General features: G+C 34.1%; 2 protein-coding genes across 2 annotated transcripts; both read left to right on the forward strand.

Moving 5' to 3' along the window:
• The first annotated feature begins 4,634 nt into the window (after positions 1-4,634).
• On the forward strand, positions 4,635-8,720 carry LOC149023570 (MLO-like protein 3). Its single transcript, XM_089144113.1, has 15 exons — positions 4,635-4,799; positions 4,891-4,948; positions 5,073-5,293; positions 5,407-5,523; positions 6,023-6,083; positions 6,445-6,533; positions 6,641-6,715; positions 6,847-6,935; positions 7,076-7,125; positions 7,226-7,266; positions 7,355-7,528; positions 7,639-7,674; positions 7,772-7,839; positions 7,952-8,012; positions 8,124-8,720. The coding sequence occupies exons 1-15, from the start codon at positions 4,647-4,649 to the stop codon at positions 8,430-8,432; spliced, it is 1,602 nt and encodes a 533-aa protein (XP_089000239.1). The 5' UTR covers positions 4,635-4,646; the 3' UTR covers positions 8,433-8,720.
• Positions 8,721-10,333: 1,613 nt separating this feature from the next.
• LOC149023571 (MLO-like protein 3) lies at positions 10,334-14,050 on the forward strand. The gene is made up of 15 exons (XM_089144112.1): positions 10,334-10,594; positions 10,674-10,731; positions 10,842-11,068; positions 11,174-11,284; positions 11,644-11,704; positions 11,897-11,979; positions 12,062-12,136; positions 12,270-12,358; positions 12,466-12,515; positions 12,616-12,656; positions 12,738-12,911; positions 13,008-13,043; positions 13,151-13,218; positions 13,333-13,393; positions 13,534-14,050. Exons 1-15 carry the CDS (start codon positions 10,463-10,465, stop codon positions 13,867-13,869), a joined length of 1,602 nt encoding a protein of 533 aa, XP_089000238.1. The 5' UTR covers positions 10,334-10,462; the 3' UTR covers positions 13,870-14,050.
• Positions 14,051-20,349: the final 6,299 nt, after the last annotated feature.

Consider the following 20,349-nt stretch of genomic DNA (forward strand, 5'->3'; position numbering starts at 1 on the left):
AAATTATTAATATAACCTATAACTTTTTTTTACAATTACTATTGCCCCCACTATTGAACTCCGTTAGTTTACTGATGATGCGGCATCTATATATTTTTTATAAATCTCAAAAATAACCCTGAGGTTATCTATTTATTTATTTACCTTTTTGTTAAGTTATAATATTACCATTAATTAATTATAGGAGAAAAAATAACCTTAAATACATTTTTTTTTTATCTTACAAGAACCCACCCAATAAAAAAGACATAATTTTTTTCTCTAAAAAGAAACCACCAAAAAAAGAAAGATGTGATTGAGTAAAACTCAAAATAGAAACTAAATATTAGAAAATATCAAATTTAATTCTAAATTGCAAATTGAAAATCACATAATTTACCATTGTGCATGTTATCAAATTTCCTATCAATTAACATCTTATATGCTAATTTGTATGTAAAACTTCTATCATTGTTATTATAGAAAATTTAAGTGGAGCTTGAGTTCAACAACCAATCTCCGACCAAATTCTCAAAAGAAAAAAAAATTTCAGGACAATGATTCCATTGAAAATGAACCTTACCTGAAAATGTATGTGATTTATATTTTTTTTAGTGCAATAGTAAACCCCTCATTAATAAGTATCACACTATAGCAAAAATCATTGTTGTTTTGTTCTTTTGTGTAAATTCCAAGAATTACAACACACACGCAGAGATTCATTTCATTTCTCCCACATCACTGCTCCTACTGTTAGAACTTAATTTTTTTTTTGGTAACCATAGAACTTAAATTTATACTGCAAAACAGTTCGTCTTTACTATTACGCATATTTTGATGGAATTAAGAATGAAGTAGCAAGATCTCAAAAAATAATTCACCCACACACTTTCTTAATCTGGATCTTCTTCACATTTTAAATGAAGACAACTAGTACTCTTTCAAATCTAAAATTAATTCTAAAATATAAGATTTTAAGGATATAATTGGCATTCATAATATAGTTTCCATAAATGAGGATAATGTCATCTTTTTTACTAATTAATTTTAATGAAGGGCAAAATAGACATTACATAATCAATGTTAACAATCACTTAACACCATTAGAAATGAGGTAGATAATATTAATTTTATAAAAAAATGAGGTTTTATTAGTAATAAAATCAAAGTGGGCCAATAGTAATTATCCCTAATTTAAAACTTGTTTGTCCTGCATCTTGAGGGATCTTCTAGTTTCGTTGACTCAGCCATCAATGATAGTCTACATTTTATGTCGCTTTTCTTCATGTCTAAACTAATAGAAGAAGACATTTTACCAAGAAAAAGGAAAAAGCATAGAAAATGACATTTTCTTAATAAAATGTGCTCATATTCAAATTATAAAATTTATTTGATTTATTATAATTTTGCCTTTGGGAGTAATTCTTTCCATATAAATTTTGTTTAGTAATATGTTATTGAATAAATTATATATATATATATACCTCTTGGGTTTGCAAATTGTTATGTTTAAATTTTTTTTTTATTACAAATGATCCCCATTGTTGAATCTGTTATAGTTTAAATAGAAACAACATATTGATCTTTTGTTGAATCTTTTTCCAATTGAGAAAAAAATATTAAAATACGATTTAAAAAATAATCAAGACATAATATTTGGCACAAATTCTTTGTAGTTAATCTTGAGCATCAAGATATATGCTGGTAAATAAAAAAATATACGATAATTCTCACCATTGAATATTAAGAAAATATTGTGAATTTATCACAAGTAAAATTTCTAATTAATTAATTTAATTAGCAGAGAAAATATCTTTTCTACTATGGTCATTGAAATTGTTTCTTTTACCCCTCCCATGTGTTTTATATCTTTTAAGTTATTTTCCCACTGATTTTTGTAACTATAAAAATGAGTCAAAGAGTCAAGATACTAATTCAAAATAATTATAATAATAATTATGAAAAAAAAATATAAGAATTAAATGGATGATAAAATTATGTCATACTTTTCAATTTATTTTTACGTTTCACGCGCGGGCGGCGGCCCCCCGGCGCTTTTCTCCGGACCCTTTTGGCCCCCTTTAGGTGGGGCCTCCCTGGCCCCGGGTTCCCCGCTGCCCTTTTCTCTTCCCGTTCCCTTTCCCGCCCTTGTTCCTCCGGCTTTTCTCTCCCCCTTCTTTTGTCTAACTCGGTGGCCGGCCCTTCGGCCCCCCTTCCGCCCGTTAAGGTTTTTCATCTAACGATTGTAAATCTTTTTCAATTTCTTGTTGCGTATAGTATACTGATCTTGTTAGAAGCCCTATTATCGTTGTCTTAGATTATTAAGTTTGTACTAGTAAGTACACAAGCATTATGTTTTTCCTAACTAAAGAATATGGTGCGATTTGAATTGTTAGTTGATTAAGTAGAATATGAATATTCTTGGATATAGTTGAGGCATGTGTAAGAATTTGAATCTCTTTGAGGTCAAGAGCAAGCTTTGCCATATATTTAAATAATTATATCTAATTAATTTCGCGTGAATATAGTGTAGGTGCGGATAAATTTCAATTTCTAAAATAAATAAATAAAAATCCTGAATATATCACCAATAATGCAATAATGATAATAATTTAAAACTTGTTTTGTTGCTTTGTCCTCCATCTTGAGGGAGTTTGGTTGACTCAGCCACCAAAGTAATCATAATGATAGTTTAAATGTTATGTTTTGCTTTTCTTCATGTCTAAACTAATAGAAAAAGACATTTTACCAAGTAAAAGGAAAAACGTAGAAAATGACAATTTCTTAAAAAATTTGCTCATATTCTAATTTTAAAGTTTATCTGATTTATTTTAATTTTGCCTTTGGGAGGAATGTTATTGATAAATTATGCAAATATCTCTTGGGTTTGCAAACTGTTATGTTTAGACTTTCAATTTTTTTTTTAATTTTTTATTACAAATGGTTGTCTTTATTGAAAAAAAACATCATCTACTATATACAGTAGAGCACATATATGTCAAATAACAGATTGAGAAAGTTTAGAAATTACAAGGGTATTTTAGACTTTTTAAATTTGAAATGAAGTTTTAAATTACAATCTGTTATTTAGCATATATGTGCATTATTGTGCACAATAGAGAACTATGCACAGTAGAGGATTTTTTTCTCCATCTTTATTGATTCTATCAGTTTACCTAGGAAAAAAACATAGTGATCTTTGTTGAATCTTTTTACAATTGAGAAAAAAAAATTTTGAAATACGATTCAAAAAATAACCAAACATAATATTTGGCACAAATTCTCTGACTTATTAATTCAATTAGAAAAGGAAAGAAAGAGATATCCATAGTTCTTTCCAAGTAAAAGAGAATAATATGTGGGATTTGAAAATACATTATATTCTAAGGATAATTACTATTATTTCATATATTATTTCTCTTTTGGTAACAATTCTCATTCTCTATTACGTCTATCTAAAAGAAATAAATACAAGAATTTTGTCAAGAATGAAAATGGTTTGATAAATTTTGTCAAAAATAAATTATGGAATGAAAAATAAGTTTGGTGTAAAAAAAAAATTTGTTAGAAAATAATAGTAAACAAGTGATAAAAGAGGGGGAAAATATGGTTGTTATTAAAAAATATATATATTGACTATTTTATCCTCAGCTTAATTATAAAATTTTAAGTAAACTTGTACATAAATGAAGATAATGAAATTCTAACCATAATCTATAATAGACAAAAAGTATATTATGAATTTTGGAGGTTTTTCTATTGTTTTAAATAAAAATAAAACTAATAATAGATATCAAACAATTTAAAATAATTAAAAAAAATCTCATAATTGAGAATGATAATTGATAAATAAAAATTAAAAAAAAAAATCTCAATGACCAACCAATTATGAAAAAAAAAAAAAAAAACCTAGAGACTAGAAAAGTAAGTAACGGTATAAGGCAAGTTTCTAACCAGGTAAGTTATTGGTATTTCAAGGCTAACTCCAACTTATAACAGTTGGATATATAAAATTTCCAGGCTGCTTGTTAATTTTCCAGAAAAGCAATGCTGAGATCAAGAAGAAGATGAGAAATCAAGATATTCTGTCTCCTATTATGAAGAAGAGAATTTAATTTTCTTTTCAATGAGGATATAAGGTTCATACCCCAAAAAAAGCACGAGTAACAAGGCATAAAAAAAATCTCCAATGGCTGCGCATAAAAAAATATCCAATTCCCACTTGTAGATTTCAGGCTGCTTTCAGGATTTTGACATTTTGACATTTCACATTTCTCTGTAAGCTAGTTCCAAGTTGAAAATGGTACATCAATCCATATGAGAAGTGCATGACTCGGAGAATTTTCTGTCTTTCTTGTTATGATTCGGTCACGACTCGGGGATTTTGGAACGCTGCGATTTCAATCTAACGGTTCTTCCTAGATTTGTTAACGGGAGAATTAGTCTGGTCAACCATATGGATATCACCTTCACCAAATCTGAAGTTGCACTCAGAAGCTGCCATGGAAGAACACTCAACAATCATGGACTTGATCAAATACCCTTATAATATGCCAACTGAAATTAATCTTCTTTCATATAAATACATATATTAACTTTTAGTGTCAAGATATTCCATCTCAAGTCTTTCTACTGTGAATTAACAATCGTGCAGAACGATCGAAATAATGGTAGCAGAATCATCATCATCATCATCATCAACAACCACCACTGCAATTCGCGACCTTCAAGAGACACCAACATGGGCGGTCGCCGTCGTTTGCCTCTGCATCATACTTCTCTCCATAATCCTCGAACGATTCCTTGAGTACTTTACCAAGGTAAGTATCATCTTTAATTTTCTTCTTCTTTGATTATCTTATCTCTCATACACACCCGTTTTGATATTGAATTTGGGAATATGAGTTGCAGTGGCTAAAGAAACATAATAAGAAACCATTGTTGGAGGCAGTGGAGAAGATTAAATCAGGTATATATATATATATAGATAGTTTCGTTCTTAGATGTTTGTGATTTCTTAATTTTGCTGGATTGCAGAAATTAAGCTTCTTTTATGGTGGGTGATCAACACTGTGATTAACCGGTGGTTGCAGAGCTGATGCTGTTAGGTTTCATATCACTTGTATTAGTAGCCTCACAACAACGAATCTCCAGTTTTTGCATTCCCATTAAAGTTGCAGACACCATGCTTCCCTGCGAAAATCCTTCAGTCACCACCACTGGGAAATTCAGTCTCACCCAACACTTCTTTCTTCCAAGGCAATCTCACAGACTATTAGCTGCTACAACCACCACCACTGCTACATGCCCTGAGGTATGTCACCCATCGTAACACAACACACACACAGAGAGAGTCTATCTGGACTTGACACAAATTGTTTCATCAGCTAATGATATTATGTTTGATGTATGAATCTATACATGCAGGGTAAGGTTCCACTGATATCCTATGAAGGGGTACACCAATTACATATCTTCATCTTTGTGTTGGCAATGACTCACCTTGTTTACAGTCTCCTCACCATGGGCTTGGGAAGGCTAAGGGTAAAAGTCTCTACTTTCTATTTTATTTGAATAAGGTTAATATTAACACTAAGAGACTCAATCTTCTATCTGTAAGAGTAGAGGTCCGTGCTCCCTTCACACTTCTCACCACATATTAAGAAAGGAGTTCGATCACTTCTAAGTTGTGACAAAATGAATCAGAGATAAATCCCCTATTAATGTATGATGAAGAGATTTGAGAAAAACACAAACTTCTATCTTGACGATGGAAAACCTAAACTCCACTTAATAGGAGAGAGAGTTTTTCATTCAACTCCACAATCCAATTAGTCTTAGTTTCATAAAAGAAGTAACTTGTAAGGGTGGTTTTATATTTCCTAATACAAAATTACCAGTGGATCTCACCGAGATTTTGCCATAATCATTATCTTTAGTTTTTTCTCTTGAAGTTACTTACTTTGGGAGATAAGTAAATGAAATCATGAATCTCTGTCTTAATTACTTGTTGGGATCATGAATCTCTTTCTTTATTTTACAGATGAGGCGATGGAAAGCTTGGGAAGAAGAAACTCAATCTATCTCCTATCAAGTGGCCCATGGTATTATATATATAACTCTTTCTTCCTCTTTAATTTTTTTAATGAATTATTTTTACCTGCTACATATACAAAGTCAAAGACTCTAAAATAGAGAATTAAGAAATATCAATGCCTGAGAAATCCACCTAGCTCCGAATGAAAACAACTAATTAAATCTATCATTTGTCAATCATATCTTCTAAATTTGATTAGGTCATCAATTGTAACTTTTCAATTATCTTAGGTAGGTTTTTTGTCTTTTCATATTCTTAGCTGAAAGGCTGACTTATCCTCTAAACTTATATGTTTAAATATATTTAGTCTCATAACCTACCAACATATGATGACTTAAATTAAATGTAATTTTTTTCTAATATTTCAGATCCTGCACGGTTTAGATTTACAAGAGAAACTACATTTGCAAGACGGCACACGGGTATTTGGACAAGGTTTACAATACTTTTGTGGATTGTAAGTTATTTCATCTCTTTGTTATGTCAAAAAAAAAATCTCTAACTGGAATGAAAGTCTCTATGGAACGATAATCTTATATTGGTCATGAATGTGAAATGGATCAGAAATGTTTCTTTCTTCAATTCATCAACTCTGTGGCAAAGGTTGATTATCTCACGCTTCGTCATGGCTTCATCATTGTAAGAGCTTCTTTAATTATTTTATTAATTTCAACGTTAATGCATCTAAGATTTTTTTTTGTTCACTTTAAATTTATGATTATTTGACCTATAAATAAATATTTCAATTCGTTGTTGCATGATTCCTGTAGGCACATATGCCCGCAAACTCCAATTTCAATTTCAGAAAATACATACAAAGATCCTTGGAAGATGATTTTAAGGTCGTAATTGGAATCAGGTAATATATCATCAATTAAACTGGGAACATTTTTTTCTTTCTTTCTTCCTATAAAGATATCATAGAGACTCTAGCAGCCACTCACATTAATTTCACTATATCGCATTTTAATCTTCATTATAATTTATCTCTCTGAACAGCCCCTTTCTGTGGATGGTTGTTGTTGTCCTCCTGCTTGGTGATGTAACTGGTAATAATACTAATAATTTTTTTTTTTTTAATTATGGGTTTCTTTTTTGTGTCTGTTTTCCAACTATTTCTGATTCTAAAAATCTTTTGAACTGAACCAGGAGTACATTTATTTCTTTGGGTAGCTTATGTTCCATTGGCAGTAAGTATCAGAGCTATCACCATTGTATTTCTCTTCTTGTAAGGATCACAAGTTTATAACTAAACCATTCTTCTCCTTCTATATGTAGATAACATTACTTGTTGGAACCAAGCTTGAGGTCGTTTTGGCAAGAATGGCTTTGCAACTCAATAACCAGAATGCTGTTGTCCAAGGAGCCCCTCTGGTTCAACCTGATGATAATCTTTTCTGGTTCAGTAAACCTAAATGGGTTTTGCATCTTATACACTTCACCATGTTCCTGGTAAATCCATTTATAATATTTCGCTGTATAAGACAAAAAAAACTCACTTATTGATGTTTCATTCACTCATAAAACTGATGTTTCTTATCTTTTCTTGTCTTAATTTTCAGAATGCATTTGAGCTTGCTTTCTTTTTCTGGGCAACAGTATGTTCATTCCCCTTGTTCCTTTATCTTTAATTTCTAAAATGTGTTCCTTCTTGTTCTATTTAATCTTACCCTTCTCATTTATCATCATTTTCAGTGGCAATTTACCTTTGACTCTTGTTTTCAAGATACCGTTGCGCTCGCCATCATTAGGGTTACATTAGCGTAAGGGCCTATAGCGTCTTACTGTTTTGATTTCACAATCTTTCTCACCTCTTCTTCTCTTATTGAATTGTTTACTTTCATCTGAAAGAACTTTCTTTATTTGTTTTCTTAGGGTGCTTGTGCAAATCATTTGCAGCTACATTACACTTCCAATCTATGCACTTGTCACGCAGGTGTGTTATATATAAAACCTAGCATACAAGCATGCAATAAGGTTCAAACTTCAAACACAAATATTTTTTTTTTTCCCAAGAATAATTACCAGTGATTGTTGTTTGAAACAGATGGGTTCTCAATACAAGAGTGCAATATTAGAAGAGAGCATGATAATTTCAGTGAGGCGATGGCATGAAAGGGCAAAGAAGAAGAAAGAACAACAACCAGAATCATCAGACGAACCTCTAATAAAAGGTGCCAAGAACTCTGAGTTTGGGAGTCCTTTGGCGATTTCACCACTTACCCCTCGACATACAACACCACCTGCAGACACTATTTCATCTTCTTGGAATGAAACCAGGGAAGTGAAAGCAGTAACAGTTGGAACAAATGCTGCTTCTGGGTCTGTGATCGTGGAACTATCGACTTTGAAGTGATACAATAAATATTGGTTCATGCAACGAAAAATGTATAGAGATTCTTTTATAGTTTTCATACAACATAAGACATGGGTGTTGTTGCCTCAATTGTGAGTACGTACTGGAGTTTACATGAAACTAACCCATGCATTGATTTAAGATGACAAAAGATATGTAAATGTATCATTTCTTCTTTTATATATAAAAAAAAAATGTATCATTTAAAAAAAAATAATTAATTCCTCGCAGCTATGGATGTGTCGGCCATCCTTCAGCCAAACAAGGATGTTGTGCCAATTGTCAGCCGAGTCCCACACCATTGAATGAATTAGTTCAAATTTAAATTTAAATCTTGATTAAATTTCACAACTATGTGACTGCACACAATATGGAACTTAGAACAATATAATAGAATCATAATTCCATATTGTTATCCTACATGTTCCAAAAATATCCTGCAAAGTGATAAGGTCGGGTCCAATAAGTCTAGCTGTTAATGACTGGACCGACCATGGTGATAAAGCTCGACTACGAATACCTACACGACCTAGCTTGCCGAGCTATCCGTGAAGCCGGTTCAACCAATTATCAGATCAAAGGTTCGAGCTAATAGACATCCATAACACTCAAATGTATGGAGGATGAGAACATACTTTTTGGTAGGGTAAAATACTCTATCTTATGCAGATTCCTCATTCCGACCACAGTTTGACTCCTGATCAAACTTTATCGACTCAACTATATATATAAACCCCACGAGCGAGCAGAGGAAGGTAAGTCATTTGGGTGAGATCAATTGCTTTGGTTTCTTAAAGAGTAATTGCGTTTACATCTTCTGAGTAACTGACTTGCTCGTCGGAGGCGTACCTCGACCAACAAGGTCGAGCACATTGTTGCAGGAACCGAGCTGGGAAGGCCGAGCAGAATTTCATATCATCACTAGCTACCCAGGTGAAACACTCAACTCTGTCCTAACATTGACCCACCCTCAAAGGATAAAATTTTAAGCCCAGACCTTGTTTGGACTCCGAAACCAATTGGGGAGAACACGACAAGAATTTGTCTTCATTTCCACGTCGAAAAGAAAAAGAAAAAGAAAAACAAACGAATTTTAAAAGTTGTTTAGCAATGGGCCTATATAACTTGCAAAAGAGACATAAAGTGAGGTAGGTAACTTTATTGATTTTCCACAATGTGGAACCAATGGCTGAAAACAGGAGAAATCTGAATGGATAAGTAAAAGAGAACATCCATTAGAGCTTTAAAGCACACAGATAAAAGGGGCTTTTCTATTCAACATTTTTGCTTTAAGTTGGGCCATCCTGCCCATTAACCAAAGTTGTTTCTCTCAGCCCAGGCCCACAATTGAGAAATGCCAGACGCATTGGACACAAAAAAGGATTTGAATTCTAGAATATAATGGAAACAACCTAATAATGGCATTGGGTTTACTGAAGGATCATTGATTGAGAAGCAGCAAAATATGCTACACCATTCTAATGGAAGATGATTGAATTTGTAAAGTAGATAATAATAATTGATTATACTAGATAGTTAATTTGTTTAGCAATTAAACATTCCTCTTGTCGGTGGACGATATACGTCATGTGTTTGATCTTGAACTGTCGTGGTCGGTTCGATATGTTTCTAAATGAGCTAATTCTGTAGCCGATAATCTAACTAAGAAGGCCCAGTCTGTGGCAAGTAGGACTATTTGGCCTAATTCTCATTCCTTGGCTTCTTGAAGCTTGTAATCAGGAGCCTCGATCTTTTCTTGCCTTCTAATTGAAAGTTTGATTACAAAAAAAAGAAAAACATTCCTCTTGTCAACCACATGAAATTCACCATCAGAGTGTCCAGATATATTGAAGTGGATTTTTTATTGCTTAATACAGGAGCCATATATCTTACTTTAAAAGTAAAGCTTCTTCCAGCTAAGTTTTCTCTCAAATTATCTTCTGCTGCTGCTGCTGCTGCTGTTACAAACTCTCACCTCTCTTCACAGGACTTCTCACCTCCCTTCCCTTGCTTCTTTGCAGGGAGCTAAGATGACAGAAGAAATACCAGAAGCAGAAACACGCAATCTGCAAGAGACACCAACTTGGGCAGTGGCAACCATTTGCCTCCTCCTGATACTCCTCTCCATAATCCTTGAACGCTCACTAAATCTCATCACCCAAGTAAGTTTCTTCCCTTCTTCTTCATCAGCTCTCATGATGTACCCTTTTGATGCCAAATAATGGAAACAACAAATCACAGTGGCTCAGGAAACATAAGATGAAATCAGTGGAGGAAGCTGTAGAGAAGCTTAAATCAGGTCTGCCTGCCTTTGTTTTAGTTGCAAGTTGTTGATTTATTAATTCCTATATGTTAGCAGCTAGCAGGTATTAATCGTTTAGTTTTGATCTGTGTGCTTGGTTGGTGAAGAGTTGATGCAGTTGGGTTTCATTTCACTTATATTAGCAGCACTGCAAGGACCCATCTCCAATATCTGTGTACCCATTGAATATGCAAATTTCATGCTTCCATGCGGCCAACGTGACAAACTCAAGGAGACTGAAAATCTACTCAACCGTAGTTCTCCCTCTGTAGATGGTCCACGGAAACCACATAGAACTTGCGGTGGCACTTCTGACAATCACGAATTCCCTAAGGTATGTCCCTGGCTACTTCCTTGCTGCTCTTCCACCAAAACTCCTAAACTCTAAACAGAGATGAGCTGATAATAAGAGGAGCATTTATATGATATTGATCTGCAGGTGACTTTGGTGTCTAAAGAAGGAGTACACCAACTACATATCTTCGTATTTTTGCTGGCATCGACACAACTTGTTTTTAGTCTACTCATCATGGCCCTGGGAAGGGCAAAGGTATGAAGAACCTGTACAATTAGCTAGGTTGGAAGCCTTTATTATATATCAGTGTTCACTCAACAGTCCAGATTTGCTTTAGGCCCTAAAATGCATCTAGACTTTGACTGCTAGAAGCAACACTGCTCCAAAGCAAAATCAATGAATACTTGTACCCCAATTATGTTTTCAGACATGAAAAAGACCCAGCACTTCTCTAAATATAGACCTTTTTCTGGGGGTTGGGGGATTGGTTGAAGATACCCAAAATACAAACTCTTTGAGGATTTGTTAGAACATTATTTTCTCAGATTTTGAAGAAACTTACACTGATGAGCAGATTACCTTTTCTTGGGGTTTACCCATTCTTGATTGAACAGATGAGTAGTTGGAAAGCTTGGGAAGACGAGACTCATTCCATCTCATACCAAGTGGCCTGTGGTATGTATATATAATTGTACAATTATATTTCTCTCCTCCTTCCTCTTGTTTGTCAATGGTTTGTCTCTCGAGAAATTGATAAGAACAAATAATCATGATTAGGTTCACATCTTCATGCTTAGGGTTCTCATTGTGTGTTGGATCAGAATAAACAATGCAACTATATTAAATGCAATAACCCTTCCAAATTAGATCCTCGTCGTTTCAGATTAACCCGGGACACAACATTCGTGAGAAGACATTTGGGTAAAACATCGACGAAACTTCTATGGGTTGTAAGTTTCACTTCTTCCCTCCTTTTGTCATTTAGAAATTAAAGAAATGAAGGAGCTCATGTTAATTTCTCAAATGAATCAGAAATGTTTCTTCCGCCAATTCTTCCACTCAGTTGAAAAAGTAGATTATTTTACATTGCGTCATGGGTTTATCAAAGTAAGTATTCTTTTTTTTTTTGAAATCTCATTACACTCAAAGTCTCAATCTTTAGTTTGAGAATTTGAGAATTGAAACCGGATGGTCCTTCAATTAACTTTTCTGTGACTTCATTGTTTCGTAACTCATGTAGGCACATATGCCCACGAACAGTAATTTCAATTTTCAAAATTACATTCAGAGGTCCTTGGAAGATGATTTCAAGGTAGTAGTGGGAATCAGGTAAATGTGTCATGCTCCTCAGGTGTTCGTAGAAATGCCAAAATAAACTATCGGTTTAGTTAATTTTAGACTTGCAAATTAACTGACTTATGTCTCTTAACGAACAGCCCTTCTTTGTGGTTGGTTGTTGTTTTTCTACTGCTAGCTGATTTGAATGGTAAGAATGCAATTAATTCCTCTAGTTTACAATGTTTGTGCTATTAATTGGATTACTAAGATTTTAACTTATTCTAATGATCATTTTTGTACTGAACCAGGATTTCAATTTTATGTTTGGATAGCCTATTTTCCACTGATAGTAAGTATTAAGCAAGAAACACTTGTTTAGGGATTATTGCATGTTTACTTGTATCCTCACTAGTCCACTCTACTTCTGTAGATGCTACTAGTTCTTGGAACCAAGCTCGAAGTCATCTTGGCAAGAATGGCTCTGCAACTTGAAGGTCTGACTGATGTGACTAGAGGAGCTCCAGAGGTGCACCCTGATGACAAGCTTTTCTGGTTTAGTAAACCAAGATTTGTTTTGTATATTCTACACTTCATCATGGTCATGGTAAATCCTCTGTAACTCCAAAAGAACAGATTACAATTTTGTGATGCTTGATTTCAAATCTAATTTTTCTTTCTTTGTCTGCCCTTATCATTGTAGAATGCATTTGAGCTTGCTTTCTTTCTCTGGGCATTGGTTCGTTTCCCTTATTCCCCTTGTCTTTCATAAAAGATACCCATGATTAAGAAGAAGAAAAACCCTTAAATTAGTTTATTATGTTTATTATTTCTCATTTCTATCAGTGGCAATTTCGGTTGGATACCTGTTACCATGAGAACTTAGGGAGCACACTCGCAAGAATGGTATCAGCGTGAGGACCTTTTCCTTCTTTTCATTCGAATCATAAATCATTTCATCACCAGTTCTTCATGAGTTGTTCAATGTTCATCCTACTCTAAAAACAAACTTCTTTCTTGTTTCGTAGGATGATTGTGCAGATCATTTGCAGCTACATTACACTTCCATTATATGCCCTTGTATCACAGGTGAGCTATATATAGAATTCTCCTTTCATGAGCATCGTTGAAGAATAATGACTACTACCTCAGGATGCAAGGTTCAAACTTCAAACTAATAGGTGATTCATCTTTTAATGTATGTTAACTATGAATTATTGTTTGGGCAGATGGGTTCCCAGTATAAGAGTAGTGCAGCTCTGGGAGAGAAAATCATAGATTCAATACTGCAATGGCATACAAGGGTGAAGAAGAAAAAGAAACGACAATCATCATCACATCAACCACTACTAAGTAGTCTTAACTCTGAAACTGGGAGCAGTACTAGTCATATGGAAAATTCTTCTTCACCAATAGCACAACCCACAGTGACAGTTGCAGAAACTATTTCATCTCCTGCTGAAGATGTAACTAATGAAGTTGAAGAGGAACTGGGTGAGCCTAACCTACCTGCTGGGGAGGCAGTTCTAGAATTGTCAGTTTTGGAGTCCAAAAGGAAGTACTGATTTCTGCCGAGGGTTAATTCCTTGTATTGATATTTTTAGGTTGTGTTTCTCTTCTATTTTCTTTTCTCTCGTCTCTTTAAACTTCTTTCTTTGGTGGCATACTTGAAAGTTAGATCTTACCGTATATTTATAGCCTCCCTTACCAACTATTTTTCATAATACTTAAACATGAATTTATTTTTTATAACAGAATAATTTTATTAAAGAAAACCCAGACTAATTTAAAGTTCTGAACCTTTGGAGACCGATCCATTCATAAAGATCAAATTGTCAAACAGGAATGAAGGATTTATTTTTCTTTCCTTGGAGGGGATTTAGATTTTTTTTTTTTTTTTTTTTAACCATCAAAGACCCAAAGCAAAGAGAAAACTAAATAGATATAGAGTGATCCGCCTGAAGGATCTCCTCTAACTCAAATGGATGACCCCAAAAGAATGTCAAGGAATTCTGCATTTTCAATGGCATCTTCGACATTGAATCAGCAGCCACAGACACGGCCACGTTTATGAAGATGGAAAGAATCCCTTTGTGACTCTTTGATCTCATCAACAATTTGATATCATCAACAATCCTAGCAAGTCTTCCATGCAGCATCTTATTATAAGGGTGTCAATTATGTACCGAAACCGTTTAACCGAACCAAACTGCGCCATCTAAAACCACACCATTCAAAATTCGGTACGGTACATACCGAAACCGAATTTCTTCGGTACGGTTCCAATTTTAGGTATGTACTGAAATCGTACCAAATTGGTACCATACCAAATTAACGAATATAAATATGTTTTTATAATTAAAACACTTTACCTTTACCCTATCCTTAGTTCCCTGTTTTAATTTTTTGTTTCGTCCTTCACTCCTCTTCTTAGATTTACTTGTTTTGTCTCTGTTAATATCACATTTAATGAATTGTTTGATCACAATTTCATTAGGATCTTAATGAACTAATAGCAAAAGTCGCATGGGTTCATTCGTACTAAAATTTTACCGCACTAGATACTGTGTCTAAACCGTTTTCTCACACCAATTTAATACCGAAACCATACTGAACCTTTTTTACAAATACCAAAACCGTACCGTACCGTGTAAATTTGGTACGGTACGGTACGGTTCTGATTTTCAGTATTCAAAATTGGTACCGTACCGATTGACACCCTTACTTTATTAGTGGAGAGGCATAAGACTTCTATCAAAAAAAAAAAAAAAAAGTGGCATAAGACAACCTTGAAAAGACACTTTTTCTTTCGACAGCTTTGCTTTTTGGCTTTATTTTGAGCCAGCCCATCCACCATATATGTTTGTTTTGGCCCTAGCCCACAAATCACATCAGATGGAACCTCATTGCGTGGTATTTCTAACTCCACAAGTTGAATGTTGATGGGGATTTGTATTGAAATGGCTATACAAAATTGAACAATTAATCAAAATGAATCCTCATTGCTGGTAAGGAATTAAAACAAGCAAAAATCCTGTAATCGATAGATAAATAGAACAAGCACTAATCCAGGTGAAAGAACTAATATGACAGACTCAGTGAAAGAAGAAAAGATATTAAAAAGACTCCAAATCCGTAACAAAAACTCTCTATTCATAACTCTAATTCTAAAAGCAGAGTTCTTGGGGTTTCCAATTAATTTGAGATCAAAGCTTGATCAATACTGGAAAACCCAAGGAGATTGATTTCGAAGTTCCTCTTCTTCTTCAGGAGTAAAATCGTTCTGCACATTGAAAGTCTCTCGCATCTGTTCAACCGTTTTCCCCCTTATCATTACTAGCTACTTTCTCTGTGCCTAATTCCAATAATCCTGCAATCTCTAGATAATTTGCAGCAAGTATGAGATCGCATAGTGTTTGTTGATCAACGTCCAAGAACTTTTCTTCCCATTTCTTTTCTTGAATTATTATGGCTTTTCTTTTCTTTTCATCTCCATCTGTTTCTCCAACCAGAATAATTTCTTTCCTTTTCATCGAAGATTCGATGAAGATCCATGATTGACGTTGCTAAACCTCTCGCAGTAGTCAATCACCTTCACTAATATCTTTGAGCTAACGATTGGTAACGGTATGGTTCCACTGACACCATCCTCGATCATGTTCTTGATGAACTGTGATACAAACATGACGGATTCATCAACCTTGAAAATAGGGGTGTCAACGGTTCGGGTTGGGTTGGTTTTAGGCTGAAAAGCACTCAGCCCAAACATGGCCCATTAAGAAAATAACGGTTTCGGGCCGGTTTTGGGCCGGTGCGGTTTGGGTTCGGGTTTACTAGCTGTATGTTTTGAATACTTTGTTGATGTGTGGAATTTATCAAGAGCATTTAATACATATAAGCATTAAGGGTTCTCTTCAAATCTCTTGTGTTGGGTGTTCAAAATCAAAAATTCTTTTTCTACAAAAAAATAAAAATTATAGAATTAATATACAAAAGAAATCTAGTATCTTGATGAATTTTAGTAGGTTGTATTTGGCTATTCTCCTTTCCCTTCTTAACACTTGTAAAAATGGATCAAAATAAAGTATTAAAAGATTTTCAAATGATAATACATTTGCTAAATATTTACTAAACCCATCTTCCAAATGGCGAAGGCTTTGACAGGCTTATTGTTTACATATTATAAAACAAAACAATTAAGAAAACAAATAGAAACTTGGGGGTTTTCTTGGTTTTTACATTTAAATTTATTTTATTTTATTTATGTATAATGGGTTTAAAGGGTTGGTTTGGGTTCGGGTTGGTTTCGGACAAACGGTTCGGGCTAGCGGGCCGCACACGGGCTAGCCCGGCCCAGCCCGAACCGTTGTGGGCTGAGGTTGTTCATCCCAAACACAGCCCATTAAGCTTTAGTGAGGGCCGGTTCGGGCTATAACCGGCCGGTTTTAACAGTTAGGGTTAGATTTTGACACCCCTACTCGAGAAGATGGTAGGTTATATATTTTGTCTCGAATTTATATCACCTGAAAAATTTTATTATTTATGTTATTGTACCTCTCCTACTCCCCAAGCACGATTACTAAACCACTTCTTTAACTAGTCACATTAGAATAATAATTTTGAGAATTTTATTGGGCACTCACACATGCACACCCAATGAACTAGAATATTTGAAACACTCCACTCCATCGTAGAAAGTTAAGGTGTAGAAAACGGATGGAGCTTTAGTGTTGCACAATTAATGTGCAACACAGAGTTGCGTACGGTTTGGATGGAACTAATGGTCAAGGGTGAAATCTTGACCACCCGTTTTGCATTTTTTTTCTTTCTTTTTTTACTTTTACAACCATACCTAGTTGTTAAAAAAATATGCAAAATGAGTGGCCGAGAAATTTCAACCTAAACCACTCAGGGAGATCAAGGAGATTTCAAGTCCAAGTTTTAGTTTTTTTTTTTTTTTTTTTTTTTTTTGGGTATCTGCAGTTTATCTAGCCATACTAAATCTTCAAAAGGGAGATTGTCGTCTACAAGGGTCGAACCCACAACCTCTTTACTGAAAAGTATGGATTAAAGTCATCAAACCACTCTTCCAACCTTGCATTGGCAAGTAGCTCTTATTTTACATTTTGAAAATCCTAGAATGAGATGAAAATGTTTGTTTATGAAAAAAATTTACCAAAAAAAAAATCAAGAAATTGGTCAACCTGATGTGGCAGTGCAACTACCACACCTGAAGCTTTCGCTGAGAGGAAGCAGGGTCCCAGTAGGATGCCACAATTAAGGTTTAAAGTATCGGTATCGACTATTGTATCGATCAGGTGATTTTAAGAGACGTATCGTCCTGTATCGAGTATTGTATCGCTCTGGCTAATGTATTTTAGTGTAATTCAATAGAGAGACGTATCGAGATGTATCGTATCGGTTGGGTCAAATATAGATACGTATCGGCTAGTATAGTATGGTATCGTGGGATACTTTAAACCTTGGCCACAACTGTCTTTCATTGGACAGTCCAAAGAGACGTGGAAGAACCTAGTTGGGCCATCCAACGATTAAGATATGAATGTTTGTTCTAATTATAGAAGCTTACCACAAGTTCAAGCAAAACATTGCATCTAAACTCTAGGATTTGATATAAAATGTAATGAAATAAAATAACCTAGGTTCCTTTACCTTCTTAGGTTCTTGTATTCCGAAAAATACCCAATAAGATTATGTATTATTAACTATCAATAGAAATAAAAGAGCATTCTGTTTTTTGGATATGAAGTTCATCCGGACCAGCTTGCGCGCACCACGATTTACATCCTCAAGAGATTTTTTATATTAATGCCGCAACCTCCCCTAGGGATGTTGGATCTTTAACCACTTTAACATACCACCTTTGGCTAAAATGAGCATTCTTACTACACATGTTGTCTGAGATTTTTTTTTTTTTTTTTTTTTTTTATAGCACAATTGTGATTGAATGGCCATGAGATTAGCTTGGCTGAACACTTATAAAAATTATGCTATTAAACCTATTGTATTAAATCTGAACTAATTGATAACTTCCAATCACCGGTTATCAATGGGGTTTATTTACTTTTTTTAAAACTTACCGTTGAAAGTCATAACTCATAACCTCAACTCCCTATATTTTCAAAGGGAGGTGGAGGAAGCGGATACGTTGAAGGGTGACTTTGACATGGCATATCCTATAAACACCGAGAAAACAAGAAAGCCAAATATATTGGCAGTAATGAATATTAAGGGTGTCAATTTGGTAAAGTACAATATTGTTCTAAATTTATACGGTACAGTATAAAAACGGTATTTTTAAAAACGGTTCAATATACTTTTTGTATAAATTTGGTACAAGAAAAAACGGTACGATATGAAAACTTTATTTTTTTTAAACCGGTTCAGTACAATTTTGGTATAAAATTGGTACAAAAAAAGGTACGGTTTGGTATATGGTACGGTATAATTTCAGTATAAACCTCATTCTTCTAATCTTCTTCACTTACAACTTAGAGTGTTTACGGTATTGGTTGTGTAATTTGGTCTTTTAGTTAACATTTTAAATGTTTAGATTTACAGTATATGAAGAAGAAGAACAGTGTATTATATTTTTCATACAGTATACTTTCAATCTAAGCTTTCTTAATTTTAAGTCTATTTTTCTTTTTCTTTTATCAATTGGGCCTAACCCAGGAGTAACATCAAAGATGGACTGAACCTTAAATTGGGCTCAACCCAGGAGTAATGTCAACATGGATTGGGGCTTTAAATTGGGTCTGACCCAACCTAGATATTAAGGTGTCAAATTTGGTACGTTAATTTGGTACATGCCGACGGTATGCTACCTACCGTACCAAATTCCAAAAAAGAGTTTCAGTATATACTGTACCGAATTTGAAAACGGCACGATTTGGTACGGTAAAAAGGTATCGGTACACAATTGACACCCTTAGTGAAAAAGCTAGTGAGTATAAGGACGAGTAAAAGAAATAATCGTAAGGAAGATGGAAGAGGAATAACCGAATAAGAAGAAAACGAGTCAAAATGGGCTACACACAATTGTAGGGTTCAAACCTGACCTAACCTAACCTTGACTTAGGAATAGAAATTCTCAATGTAAATCCTTTTTTTGGGCAATGACCAATGTCTCTCAGTTTCTATCACAAAAAAAAAAAAGACCAATGTCTCTCAGTAGAGAAGTCAAGGTTCGATCCCTATGATGATATATGTAATAATCTTCACCTCTTAATATATATAAATAAAATTCATTCTTTGGGATACAATTTCTCAATCCAAATTGCAAACCCTGTCGACTTAATAAATTAGAAAGGTTTTGGGAAGGTTATTCTAAAGTCAGATTGCACACGGAAGTCCTAGTCGATTGGGAGCAAACAAGTCTTTGGCCTCTTTCTACTCCTTAGATTGTAGAGCTTTCTCCTTTCTTGCCTAGCCTCCATAAATTTTTTATTTACCCAAAAGAATATCCCAAATAGCAAAAACTGAATTGGAAAAGATACTCATCTCGGTGAACATTATCAACATTACACCCAATATTACATGAAAAACAAATTGCTTCCCTGATGAATACTTCATGGTTTTTAGAATTCTTAGGAAGTTGGTTTTATTACTGCATCAGATATGTGATTACAGTGAATGAACATAAGTTCATACTCTTTGGGAAAATTCTAGTTTTCAATTAAAATCAATCACTCAGGAATTTATAGTATCAAATTCCTAGCCGATACTACTTCTACCTTCACAAATTGAATGTTGATGGAGATTTGTGTTGAAGGGGCTATGCCAAATTGAACAATTAATCAAGATGAATCCTGATTGCTGGTAAGGAATTGGAACAAGCAAAAAAAATTCTGTAATAGAAATAGACAAATACAACAAACACTCATCTAGTTTAAGTTTGATTAAAGAAATTCCCAACTAGAATTACAAACTCTGAGAAAGAAGAACAGAAATTAACATGAACTCTTCAAATCATTAAAAAACTTCTCTATTTATAACCTAAATTCTAAAATCGAGGAAGTTGA

Source organism: Hakea prostrata, chromosome 2, assembly GCF_041222555.1.
Source record: "Hakea prostrata isolate BN-2017 chromosome 2, UWA_Hpros_2, whole genome shotgun sequence".
Taxonomy (NCBI): Eukaryota; Viridiplantae; Streptophyta; class Magnoliopsida; order Proteales; family Proteaceae; genus Hakea; species Hakea prostrata.